The sequence below is a fragment of the Spinacia oleracea genome, chromosome 3 (assembly GCF_020520425.1).
Source record: "Spinacia oleracea cultivar Varoflay chromosome 3, BTI_SOV_V1, whole genome shotgun sequence".
Lineage (NCBI taxonomy): Eukaryota > Viridiplantae > Streptophyta > Magnoliopsida > Caryophyllales > Amaranthaceae > Spinacia > Spinacia oleracea.
Window position 1 is genome coordinate 28,292,356 of NC_079489.1, and position 13,521 is coordinate 28,305,876.

General features: G+C 38.9%; 1 protein-coding gene across 1 annotated transcript; it reads right to left on the reverse strand.

The window, feature by feature from the left end:
* Positions 1–7,028: 7,028 nt before the first annotated feature.
* Positions 7,029–9,759, reverse strand: LOC110803707 (leucine-rich repeat extensin-like protein 6). Its single transcript, XM_022009245.2, has one exon. It carries the CDS (start codon positions 9,711–9,713, stop codon positions 8,526–8,528), a length of 1,188 nt encoding a protein of 395 aa, XP_021864937.1. The 5' UTR covers positions 9,714–9,759; the 3' UTR covers positions 7,029–8,525.
* Between the last annotated feature and the right edge of the window lie 3,762 nt (positions 9,760–13,521).

A 13,521-nucleotide genomic window follows, 5' to 3' on the forward strand; every position in this document is an offset into this window, starting at 1 on the left:
CGAGTTCCTTTTGATACCTTGTTCCATTACCTTTCACGTTTCCACATACTCACATGAATCCTAGAAAATAAAATCTTGTTTCTTGTCTTCATGTTTCATGCTGCTCCGCATGTTGGTTGTTCCTCAGGAACAAGTGCTCCGCATGTTGGTTGTTCCTCGGGAACAAGTGCTCCTCGGGAACAATGGTTGATCCTCAGGAACAAGCATCTTTAGGAACATCCATCTTTAGGAACAACCATCTCTAGAAACAGCCATCTTTAGGAACAACCATCTTTAGGAACAACCATCTCTAGGAACAACCGTCTTTGGGAACAGACGTCTTTGAGGATCAACCATCTCTTTCGGGATTCCTCTAGCTCATTTGGAGTTCTAGTTCTTCCGAAGGAACTTTATAACTCCCAGCTTCTCTAGAGTTCATCCTTAGGAACTGCTCTGCAATTTCAGCTCTTGATTTTATGCTTCTTTGTTATAAGCATCTCACAATCATCAACTTCCAGTAAGCTTTATTATTGATGACTTGGGCACAACTATTCATTAATCATCCTTGCACACATACAACTTGAAAACCACGTTAGTTGATTACGTTAGTTTGTCATCATCAAAACCATATTGGCTCAACAATCAGATTGCAGACGAAGTGATAGAAGTCAGCGGCGTACCCCAGGCGACTCGTCCAAATGAGACACTTAGCTACCACATAATAGAAGAATACCCAAGGCGGCGGATGAGCTCAGCACAGAAAGGACCATGTGTAGACACCTACTTTTGCCCCCGTTCCCGAAAGGGAAGGTTCGATGATGAGAACATAAAATCTCCACTTGGCAACGCATCTCCTATAAAATAACGAATCTCGATCACCCTTTTCATTTCACCCGAACCTGCTATTTATAGAAACCTGCTAAAAATAGTAACTAACGTAACGGGTAGTTGCTAAAAGTGGCAAGTCATAAAAGATAGAAACCTGTCAGAATTAGGTGTTGCACTCCAACATAAATCCTAAAAGAGATAGAATTTGCAAGAGGAATCCTGTTCCTCTTATAATTCGAAAATAAGAGTTACGTACTAATTAAAATCCTAACGAACCTAGAGTTCGTAACGGGCCCAGACGCATTCCGTCATAAAGTTAATACGCACTAAAAAACTCGGATAAGTCTCAAAGACTCCATATTCCACGAGTCCAAATCTGACAAGGAAATACGGCCCAGACCCTATTTTCAACGCCTGGCTCTGGGCGCCGAAATCTTCGGCGCCCAGCCCTGGGCGCTGAAATTACCTGGGTACGTGTTCTCTCCTAATTCTTCTTGGATTAGTGCTCTAAAATTCTATCTTTCCACGAACTCTTTTCTATAAATACAGCCCCAAATTCGACGTGAAAACAGACACAATTCATATTCTGAGTATTGACTCCAACCCCAAAGCCTAAGCCTCACGCTGCGAAATTGATCCCGCGTTCTGTCGCAATCGATCCGAAAATCGAACAGAACGTATCCTGTCCCTTGTAGCTGAAGAATTAAGCCCGGAAACTTGAGATTCGTTAAATAAAAGGAGAAATAGCAAAGCCAAAGTGGTTAGTTTTCTGAGAACCGCGACGCACCTCTCAAGGGTGCGTCGTAATGTGTCCCTTCGCATGATTTAATCGCTTTCATCACCCTTTTATAAAATTGTTAAACTATTAAATCTGATTGTTCTATCACGCCTAATAAAGATAATATCTTGGAAAATTGAACTATCATGCTAGGTCCTTTAAATCAATCTAAACAAGATAATCACGATCGATCTAGTACTATGTGTTGCATATTGTTATAATCAATTCAGATTAGTTTAATAGTTAACGCATGTCCCTTCAATTATTTATGCTGAGCTAGTAAGGATATCCTGCCTCTGGAGTTATCGAAGAGCGAGTACTCCTCTCGGTAGTTACAGTCCCCCGAACTCTCAATCTCTGCCCTGCGGGTGTACGTTGAGCGATCACCACACCAGGGATCACAAGGGAACCTATGGCCGTCGTGGTCGAACATAATTGCACTCCCTTTATGTCACGATAACCGGGTTTTGTCAGTTTTAATCATTGTCGTTAAAAACTGAATGGCGACTCCTATATTACTAGTCAATTGGGTGTAAACTCACAGGAAATCCAATTACACTTGATTTGACAAAAAGAGACGTCACGCCCACGAGGGACGAGGTCACGCATTAGCCTCATGCTTTTTTCGACCCCCTCACACCCTGCCGGCGTAAAAAGGCTATACATCCCCTTGTGGTGCCACCATCATGTCTGCACCAAAAGATTTCAAAATAAAACCTCCACGCATGAACGCCAATCCCGACGAGTGTCTGAAATACAAAAGTAATCTCTTAACATTTCGAACTAGCAAAATTTGGGCCATGAATATAGAAATATCGGAGTCAATTCGGGTGAAACGAAAATGGCCATCAGACGATAGCTTGTTCGACTACAACAACGACCTTGGGGACATCCTCCTGAAAGAGGGAACTAGCCTGGGGATAGCACGACCGTCTACAATCAAGTCACCTATGGGAAGCCGAAATCCAGGCTCCTTTTGCACTTTCCATGAGGGGATCGGACATGACACCCAAGACTGTCGGAAATTAAAAAGGACATTAGATAGCTATGCAGCCAGGGGTCATCTAAAGCAATACCTTTGCTCGACAAGCAAGGGAAATACTCAAAAGTGCACGAGGTCACGGACGTCCTTTCCCGTTAATGATGACATCCCTTCAGATGGAGAATTTGTAGCTGTGATCTCAGGAGGGATGGCATCTGAAGGGCCTACCAATGTGGGACGTCAAACCTATGCGTCTGGTTTCCACCACAAACAAGCAAATATGCCCCGAATGGAAATATCAGAAGATGACTACCGCAAGTTCGCCACCCCGTATGATGACGACCCGTTAGTCGTAGAAATTAAAGTGGCCAACCTCAAAGTAAAAAGAGTTCTAGTCGACATATGAAGCTCTTCCGATATAATAAGTTTACAGTGTCTACAAAAGTTGCGGCACGATCCGAACACAATAGAAGATGTCCATGAGCCACTGGTGAGTTTCGGGGGAAGCGTCATCCGTCCTATAGGCTCGATTTCCCTCCCTGTTTTGATGGGCCACGACCCCAGTAATTAGCGACAACGTCATCCGCTTTGTGATTGTGCAGGACCTTACTGCATCAAATGTTATATTAGGCTGTCCAGCGCTTAACAATACGAGAGTAGTGATAGCCCCTCATTTATTACTGCTCAAATTTATGGGAAGCAATGGAGGAATCGACACCATATATGGGAACCAACAGCTAGCCAGGGATTGCTATCTCACTACGTTGGATCCCACAGCCTGGGGCGCGACCCCTAAAAAGGATGGATACACCAGCTTGCCAAAGAAAGAACGTAGAACTATGGAATTGCCCATGGCCCACAATACTGATAGGCGCACCGAGCCGGTGGGGACTCACTATGACGTGGTCTTAAACCTTGAAGAACCGTCTCGAACTGTTCCGATAGGAATTCCTCCCGATGACCCAATGGCCGAAAAATTGGTACGACTATTGCGGGAATGTAAGGAAATATTTGCCTTCACAGTGGAAGAAATGTCGGGCATCGACCCAGCTGTGGCAGTGCACAAGTTAAACGTGGATACTACCACGAAACCAGTACATTAGAAGAAAAGAAACCACGGTGAAGCTAGGAACTTAGCTGCCGCGGCTAAAGTACAAAAACTGATGGAAGCGGGTTTTATACGTCCTTGTCAGTTTCCTGATTGGGTGGCCAATGTGGTTCTTGTGCCTAAACCAAATGGAACATGGAGGATGTGCATCAATTATACTGACTTAAACAAGGCCTACCCAAAAGACAGCTTTCTTTTGCCAAAGATAGATTGGCTCGTAGAATCCACCGCCGGTCACGCAATGATGAGTTTTATGGATGCCTACTCTGGTTTTCACCAAATTTCCCTGTGGCCTGATGATCAAGAAAAAACCTCCTTTGTCATAGAGCAAGGTTTGTAATGTTACAAGGTTATGCCATTTGGCCTAAAAAATGCACCAGCCACCTTCCAACGCCTGGTAAACACAGTCTTTGCTAAACAGCTCGGTAGAAACATAGAAGCTTATATTTATGACATGATAGTGAAAAGAAAGCAGCGAGTGTTACACCTCGATGAATTGAGGGAAACTTTCGAGACACTTCGAACATATCAAATGAGACTCAACCCCAAAAAATGTATCTTCGGAGTTACCTCTGGCAAGGTCTTGGGTTTTCTTATAGACGAACGAGGTATTGAAGCCTGACAAGGTGCAAGCCGTCATTATTATGGCGTCCCCAAAGAAGGTTAAAGATGTGCAACGTTTAACGGGCTTCCTGGCCGCTTTAGGACGTTTTCTCTCAAGAGCAGGGGTCAAATGTCATTATTTCTCCAGCACTATTAAAAAGGGTGCTCAGTTTCAATGGACCCCAAATGCAGAAGCCGCATTCCTCCGATTGAAAGACCACCTACATAATTTACCTCGCCTCGTCAGTCCCCTCCAAGGAGAAGTCTTATGCATATACCTAGCAATCTTAGATCACGCTCTTAGTGCCGTTTTTCTCACAGAAAGGGATGGAATACAATTGCTTGTTTACTTCATAATTAAGTCATGTACTACAGATTGCCGAGCTCAAGTACTCCATTGTGGAGAAATTTGGCCTAGCCCTATTTTTGGCGAGCAAGAAGCTTCGCCCTTACTTTCTGGCTTATCGAATGATAGTCTACACTTATCATCCTCTAAAACGGTCGTTCACCAAGCTAGAGGCGTCTGGGAGAATGTTGAACTGGGCAATCGAACTTAATGCATTTGACATTATATATGTACCAAGGAAAGCGGTGAAGGGGCAGGCATTCGCTGATTTTATTGTAGAAATGACTCGCCATGTCTACGCAAAAAATGACAGGACGCAATGGATAGTTCACGTGGACGGATCCGCCACTCAAAATGGGTGTGGGGAAGGCATCATCTGTGAATCACCAAAAGGAGACATATATGAGTATGCCATGTGTTTTAAGTTCCAAGCATCAAATAATGAGGCTGAATACAAAGCACTAATATGTGGGATCCAAATGAGCAAGGCGACCGGGCAGCGGAAATTTTAGCCTTATCATATTCCCAGCTAATCGTCAGCCAAGTGAATGGTGATTATGTGGAAAAAGACGCCACCATGATCAAATATCTGGAGATCGTCCATCAAGAGATACGACCACTAAAGAACTTTGCGGTACGGCGAATACCCCGGGCTGAGAACAACAAAGCAGATGCCTTTTCCAAACTGGCCAGCTCATCATCTTGTGATACTCCACGTCATGTATTCTTGGAAGTAAAACATAACAAAAGCATCGACATCGTGGAAACAGCCATCCTCGACCGGACGACCACTTGGATGGACGGATACCGCTCAATCAAAGAGAAAGCTCGTTGCCGAGGAATGGCATCATTGTTTAATTTTTCATTCTACACTAGTCTAGTTCTATTTCTATTCTTTTCATTGTCAAATAAAATCAAAAAAATGTCAAGAGTGTTCTCATTTCCTCAAGGTGTTCATGAACCATTTTGGATGTATTATAATAGAGTGAATGCGGTGATTGAATATCGTCGCACCCATGAAACTCTTAGTGGTTTAACGGCATGGGACACTTGTAAGGTCATATATAATGGTGTGAATAGGGAAATTTTTGAGATTATTCAATCCAATTGTAATGGAGAGCTTTAAAACATGCATTAGAGAGATGCCATGCCTTTATTTTCATGGTTCGCTAGAGTTCAATATTTTGACACTCATGCTTACTCTCACGATTTGTCGCATCCTTGCATGAATGTAAATGATTTTCCTCATGTCTCTAATGTTAATGCTCATGAGCTTGATGATAACCGTTCCCCCCATGCCGATTCTCAAAACTCCTTGCATTGTGAATCTTCAAAATCTTGTCCGGAATCTCCTAATGCTCAAATTGATGACATTGACCGATTTGGGTCTAAACTTCCTGGTCTCAGACCAAAACCAATCCCATTGAATACTAGTGTTTATGCATGTGATGTGTGCATAATATTTTAAATGAATATTGTAATTTTATAAAATAAAGGGCATATTAAGTATGTAGCTGATTAGATAAATGGAAAGACTCTGTGTTTTTGGGTTTGAAATGATCTTTAATAGAAATAGGAATTTTTTTCATTTTATTATATTTAATTAACACTTAATAAAGGTATACCAGGTACTCGGTATTTGAGATGGGACACCAAAATCCATAGATCTCAAGTTTTCCTTATAAAATGGAGATAGAATCATATGTGAACCAGATTCAATGTCTAATTATTTTAGACCCAACCCGTTAAAATGGCCCAGGTCCAATTAGATCTTGTCAAGTCTTGGACCAATGCCATCCATAGTTGCAAGTGGCATATCTTAGTGATGGCCTAAGAGGGCTGACCTCCTTGGTGAAAAATTTTATAGTGTATTTTTTTTTGTTCATCCGCCCCCTCCCCCTAAAATTTGAGTATAATTTGTGTAAATCTCATGTTACTATACCTTAATTCTTCTATTGGCGGCACTAAATAAAAAGTTCAAGATCTGAACTGCATAGTTTCGACTTGAGGTGTGTATACGAGAATGGCTATAAGAGTGTTTGGTTTGGCGTAAAACGTTTTAATGGAAAACGATTTTCCTTTGTTTACTGATTTTATGTTGTTTGGTATAGCTAGGGGTGATTTTTTTTTATTTCTAACTCTCTCAATGATGGAAACATTTTACATTATAAAGGAATATATGGAAACGTACTTAGTGTTATTTTTGTAATATGCATGTCATTATTGTGTTTCAGTGTGTAATATGCATGTCATTACTATTTGAAAGGACATTTTCCATTTCATACGTTTGAAAGGATATATAGGCTTTTTTTTTTATTATAGGCTCAAACGTATATATTACAAATTAAAGAGTAAACTAAAACTACCACTATGACCTTTATTAGCTCTTACACACTGAAACACAAAATATCAACATAAGCTTAGTATTATTTTGATCGAGGATGCTCGGCTGCTATAAGCGAACCACGCTTGCCTGATTTGGACATAACACCTGCAAAAACAACCATATCATTGCTATCCGATAACCATGACGCTTGGGATGCAATTGGGGAAAAGACATGGATAATGAAGTTCCTTGGATGGCCAAACATAACTCAACAAAAGACTAACCGCGAGATTTAGGAGATGGAAGGAGTGGTAGGATTGATTCAACCCAGCCTGATTGCGCGATGTCAAACAGAGTCACAATAACTTGTGACTTGGTACCCTTAACACAGGATATTGTATGTCTCTCCTCAAAGGGACTTAGACTCCTTGGAGTGCTATGAACCCTCAACATTTTTAGAAGGCAATCAACACCATTGCCAATCAAGCTAAATCGAGAGTTCAAAAAAGAACCCTCTCCACATACTATTTGACTTGAACCTTTCAAGTCAACAGACACCACGACTAGAGACCAAGACTTGAAATTCATCAATCCACCAAACCAACAGAACCTAAGGGTGAGTTTATCCCTCAGACTCACTTCCCATCTTCGATCTGACTTTTCCACTCAGTAACTTTTTCATTATTCAGACTCACACAAGACTCTCCCTATTTTTACAAATTATTCCCAGACTCGCTCCAGACTCAACTAAGCTCCTAAAAAAAGATAATTAAATAGGATAAAGTATGATGATGTGGTATAATTATATTTGATTTGGTTGGGGGAAAAGTGGAGTATTGAGTGAGTCTTGAGTGAATTTTGGATTTTTAAGCTCACTTCAAGACTTGTTGTAATCTTTTACCAAAATATCCTAAGACTTAGACTTGAGACTCACCTTAAAACTTGGGATAAACTCACCCTAATAGGAGGCAAACCATATTCGAAAAGGCCATCTCCTTCACCTTCCATCCCAAGGACATTAATCCCGAACATCACAGAGAGCCTACAATCCTCCTAAAACCAAGAACTAAACACACACCCAACTAAAAAAACCAAGAACCACATCCCTTTCATCCACTTGAGGCATACACACATACACCTGCATTGCACTAATTAAAACCCAATTTCGCCAAGAAATTAAGCACCCAAAGACAACAACCAAAAACAACGGACCCCAATTCTAACAAACAAGACAACCAAGCTAACTAACCACCGCAAATACATTAAAAACAATAAAGAAGAGTATCCCAGTCCTAAAAAAAAAAAAAAATAGGCCGGCCAGTAATTGATAGTTCATGTATTTACATTAAATTCTTATTAATATCAAAATATAGGAGACAACCTCCTTCTACGAAGAAACCAAAAAAATATTATAACACACCAATGTATTTGCAAACCAACATTGACCTTTTCATTCCATAGCATTCCCCCCCACCACCCTTTTACTTTTTCTTGGTTAAAATAATCCCAAATTAAATGGTAGTTTAAACTAATAACTAGCTGGACAACACATAATAATATAACTTGTACACAATTCTAAGGTGTATTAATATATGGTAGTTGAACTTGAACGTGTGGAATATATTTCATTGGTGGTGATGGTGGTGTTGGCCGTGGCAGTGGACTTCCTGGACAACCAAAAGAGTTGCAATTTGGGGGGTGTACTAAGAAGCGTGTACATTCTTCAAGAGAACGTTGAAATGGTCTTAAAGGAAGACAATTATAGTTATCATCCTTATCCTGCACCCTCTTACACTGAATTGGCTCTCCACAAAAATAATTGTTTGCGTACGTGAAGTTCTCCAACTTAGGCAAACTACAAATGCTGGTTGGTATTTCTCCATAAAACTTGTTATGTGCGACGTTTAACTGCTCTAAGCTCTCCATTTTCCCCATACTCTCCGGCAATGTCCCGGTTAGATCATTGTTGCTAACGTCGAAAACCGTGGCTTGCTTTAACTCCCCAATGCTCGAAGGCAAACACCCTTTAAGCCCGGTGTTCATGAGAATAATCTCCTGTAGAGTTGCTCCCATTTTCGTGATTTCCGTTGGGAAACACCCGTTGAGGTTGTTATTAGCAACAACGAGAACCGAAACAGAGGAGTTGGCGATGTTTTTAGGAATTGTGGAGGAGAAGTTGTTGTTGTTTAGGAAAAGAGCGTCGAGTTTTAAGTCAAACACGGCTGAGGGGATGGAACCATCGAAATGATTGTAACGAATATCGAGGAATTTAAGGGAAGGAAGACATAAAAGAACCTTAGGGAATTGTCCACAAAACAAGTTGTTACTCACGTCAAGCTCATGTAGGAGCTTAAAATGAGCAAAAGAAGAAGGTATGACACCAAAGAAGCGGTTTGAGTTAAGGTGTAAGAGGGCGAGATCAGTTAAAAGGCCGAGTTCTTCGGGTAAATAACCGGAGATGTTTGCGTGATTAAGATCGATCCCTGCAACTGTCTTAACGTAAGAGTCATCAGGTGATGTTGCACAATAAACTCCGTTGTAGCTACACACATCATGACCCTTCCAATTTGAGGTGAACCCGTTTGGGTCCGAGGTTATTGACTTTTTCCATGCTTCAAGGGCTATATAGGCATTTTGTAGCCTTATGCCACCGGGAAAGGCCTGGTTGTTGACTGGTGTCTGTTGTAGTGATGGAATTGGGAGGGATAGTAGGAGAGAGAAACTGACCCAAATGATTGCTGGTGGTTTAAGGTTAGTCCTCATAATTGTAGTGGGATAATGATTTATGGGGATGAAGGATTTAATTGTGTTTTGGGGATTTATATAGAAGAGTATATGTTTGGAGAGTTGTTGTTGACTAGCAATTTGGAATTAAACTAAACAATTGAAGCTAAGTATATATATCACACAAGTTTTTGCGTGTGCCAAATACAGGAAAAAAGTATATATATGTCCACTTGTTTTTATCCACTAGGATGTACTACCGTATGTTATCGTAAAATTAAAATTGACTCCTGAGCTATAATTTATTTTGAAAATGTGACAAGCCAAGTATATATGCTCCATGCCTACTGTCCTAAATGTCGTAACTATTTAGTAAAGAATCACGTGGACAAAAGAAATTTGTCATGGATGTGTTTGGTTCTATAGTTTCCAAGAGGATATGAATCAACTTCTTTCAAATAGCATTAGTTTAATTTTCGAGAAAGAAATCTTTCGTTCGTTCGTTCTTCCTCTTTTGAATCTTAATTTGTGAGACAAAGAGAGTACCATATACTCCCTTTGGATCAAGTTATAAGATAATATATTTGTCCCATATTTTTTTGTCATTCAAAACCCTACTGGTCGAACATGGCAAATGGCATAAGTTGGGAGGAGGGAGCTAAATGAGCCTTATACCCTCGTTCCATTGAATTCTTAGTAAAATCTTTCACTCTCTAGCTAGTTGACATGCATGGTATGAAAAAAGTACTCCCTCCGTATTTTAAAAAGAGATATACTTTGATCGCTACGTAGTTTTAGCCGTGTGAGTTGAATTTATTAAAATAAAATGAAAGTGGTGTTGTGGGTGAAATATTTATTATAGTAAAAAGATGATGTGAGTAAGTGTGTGGACCACAAGAAAGAGAGAATTATTAATATAATTGGAAGTGGGACCAAGACATATCAAAAAAGGAAAGTGTATCTCTTTCTAAAATACGATCGTTTAAGGAAAGTGTATCTCTTTTTAAAATACGGAGGGAGTACATAAGGTAAAATAAGAGCTTAAGACCATGTTTTGTTAACTAGTGGTTTTTCCAAGGTAGTAAGTCTTCGGGCTAGTTTGGTTGACACTCTAATACATGGGAAGTTTCATTTCCTAGGAAGTGAAGAGCAAAGAAGTTGTTTGGTTGACATGTGCATAGGAAGTGAAACTTCCTAGGAAGTTCTACTTCCCCAAAATGGGGGAAGTTGCTTACCTAGTCCACCCTATGTAAGTAGAACTTTCCATGGAAATTCTAACTTCATATATTCAACCAAACAAGAATACTCAATTCCTAGAAAGTTAAAATACATGAAAATTGAAAATAGAAAGGAAATATAACTTCCCAAGTGCAACCAAATATCACCTAGTTTTGAATGCCTTGATCAATCAACAACAGTGCCAATTTTGACCAATAATTTACCTCGGTATGATTTTGGATTCAATTTTGTTAAAACTATCGGTTTCGGTTGAAATTTTATATTGAAAATTAAAGACGAATTTGTGAAAAACCACATTTCAGAAGAGTGATTTTGCAAGAAATCACCTTTTAAAAAAAAGTCATGAGTATAAACCTGATTTATAATTTATTTATTTTAGAGACCACCTTTTTCCGGAATCTTATTAATTTGAAGCACGTAGTTCCATTAGAAAATAAATTAAATGAATTGTAAGAAGATCTAACTGAAAAATTATTTGGCATGATAAATGACGTAACGTACATGTATAATTGATGAACTTAATGAATCTTTTCAATCTTATAGACTAAATGCATTTTGGTCAAATATTGAGTTGAAAAATAATCTCGAATTTTAATTATTCAAAATAGCAATCGGGGCATTGTCCAGATCACACTAATTACTCTATTAAAAGTAGTTAATTCAGGTCACACTAATTACTCTACTAAAAGTAGTTAATTGTAGACGAATTTGCCAAAATTAAATAGCTAAAGTAACATACTAACACTTGACAAGTTCTTGATAAAAAGGAAGTTTGTCACTTTATGTATTTAGAACATTTGGAATACCAGAGTAGGCAATATAATATAAAATACGGTCGTCTTTTCCTTCTATATCTATTTAAGAATGTAAGTCAAAACCATTCATATGATGAGAGTTAGGAGTAATACGATCTTAAATTATTCTCCACATACCATACAATGATTTATTTTTTTATTATTATTATTATTTGACACAAACTTAATTTGCATAAATAAACAAGGTCTATAAATTACATAACGAGCTTACATAACAAACTATAAGAAACTACTTAAAACTTAAATGGTAAAAAGATCTTCTCCTCTGGACCCCGATTATTGACATGAATGGTTTCCTTGTAAAAGATTGATTGTTGGGGAGATAAACTAGAGACTCCCTTAAGAACCAGTAAATCTTGAAATCCAAGGAAAGAGCCGGAATAGTAGTAACGATACGAGGCAGTTGCAAACGACTTCTGATTTTCTCACAAGCGACATAAGTAAATAAAAGTGACTCGAAAAGCATGCTATATATGAGCCCCCATAGAATTGGAAGTAGCGTTGAAATATAAGGTTTTGAAAGAGACAAATAAAATCATCGTGAACCTAAAATGAGAATTAACGCAAGTTAATCCCAAAGACGACCTGACAACCATGTCCCATAAATACCCAAACCCTCTCCCTCAGATGCCTCCTTTCCTCAATATATCACCCAAAATTCCAAGGTTAGTTACTAACATCACACAAGGACATTCCTCCACCTAAAAACTCCAATGCCCAAACAAGGAAATGCCATTGATTCAGATTACCTCCATAAACCTATTCCTGGACCTAACACTCTTACTCCAGCTTTTCAAATTAGGCCATCCCACATAGGACATCCTGAAAACATCCACTTATCAGAAATCAAACTTTATCAGAAACTACAACAACCTCATATGAGAAAACATCCAACCTCATATGTTTTTCCTTGTGAATAAATCACCACCATATATTACACGGGAGAAAGGTGCACCATCATGCACAAAAGAGTCTTTCAGTCTTTGTAAGTTGTGATTGGATAATACTACATAGATAGTCTGATGTGAATTGAATAGTGTGAAAAGACAAATTGTGTAAATTACGAAAAAACAAAGAAAGTATAAATTAATACCCGTAGTTAACTATTTAATTATTAAATAATTAAATATTTAATAAAAAGTCCACATAATGTGACTAAGTCTACTTTGGTTTTTCATCTATTCGAAAGGAAATGTGGAATGTACTATAGTAGTTGAAACATCAATACATTTAAAATGGAGTTTTGAAGAAGACAAGATCAGCAAGATGATCTTGTGTATATTAATAAGAGTACAGTTACTAAAACATAATCTTGTTGTATTAAATTAGTAGGGAATGAAATTGGCTGGCATGCATGGTTGAAATTTAAAGTTTGTTAGTTGGCGTGTTGAATTTCTTCCTCTAAAAATTAAAACACCCAATTCTCACCAAAAACACGGATTGTGACATTTCTTTCTCCAATTTACCAAATTTATTTATTAACACTATTCCCAAATTGACGTGTTACATATAGGGAAGTCATTTTGGATCAACGGTTTGGGTCCGGCTTATCGGATCTGGGTTGAAATGGATTCATTTGGTTAACGGGCCAGATCAGATCGGGTTTGAAACTTAGCGGATTGATTGAGTCAGGTTTTTTATTCTCGGGTTCATATCAGATTGGGTTATACATGGATCGGGTTGTAGTAGGGTTTGATCAATTCAGATCGGGTTGGAACACGTTGGCTTGTAAACATATTTGGCCGGATTATACCGGGTTCAAGTTCATATTGGGTAAGACTCATAATGGGTTG

What these genes read in the sequence shown, in the direction of transcription:
- LOC110803707 (XM_022009245.2), bottom strand. Translation starts at nt 9,713, where the DNA reads ATGAGGACTAACCTTAAACCACCAGCAATCATTTGGGTCAGTTTCTCT.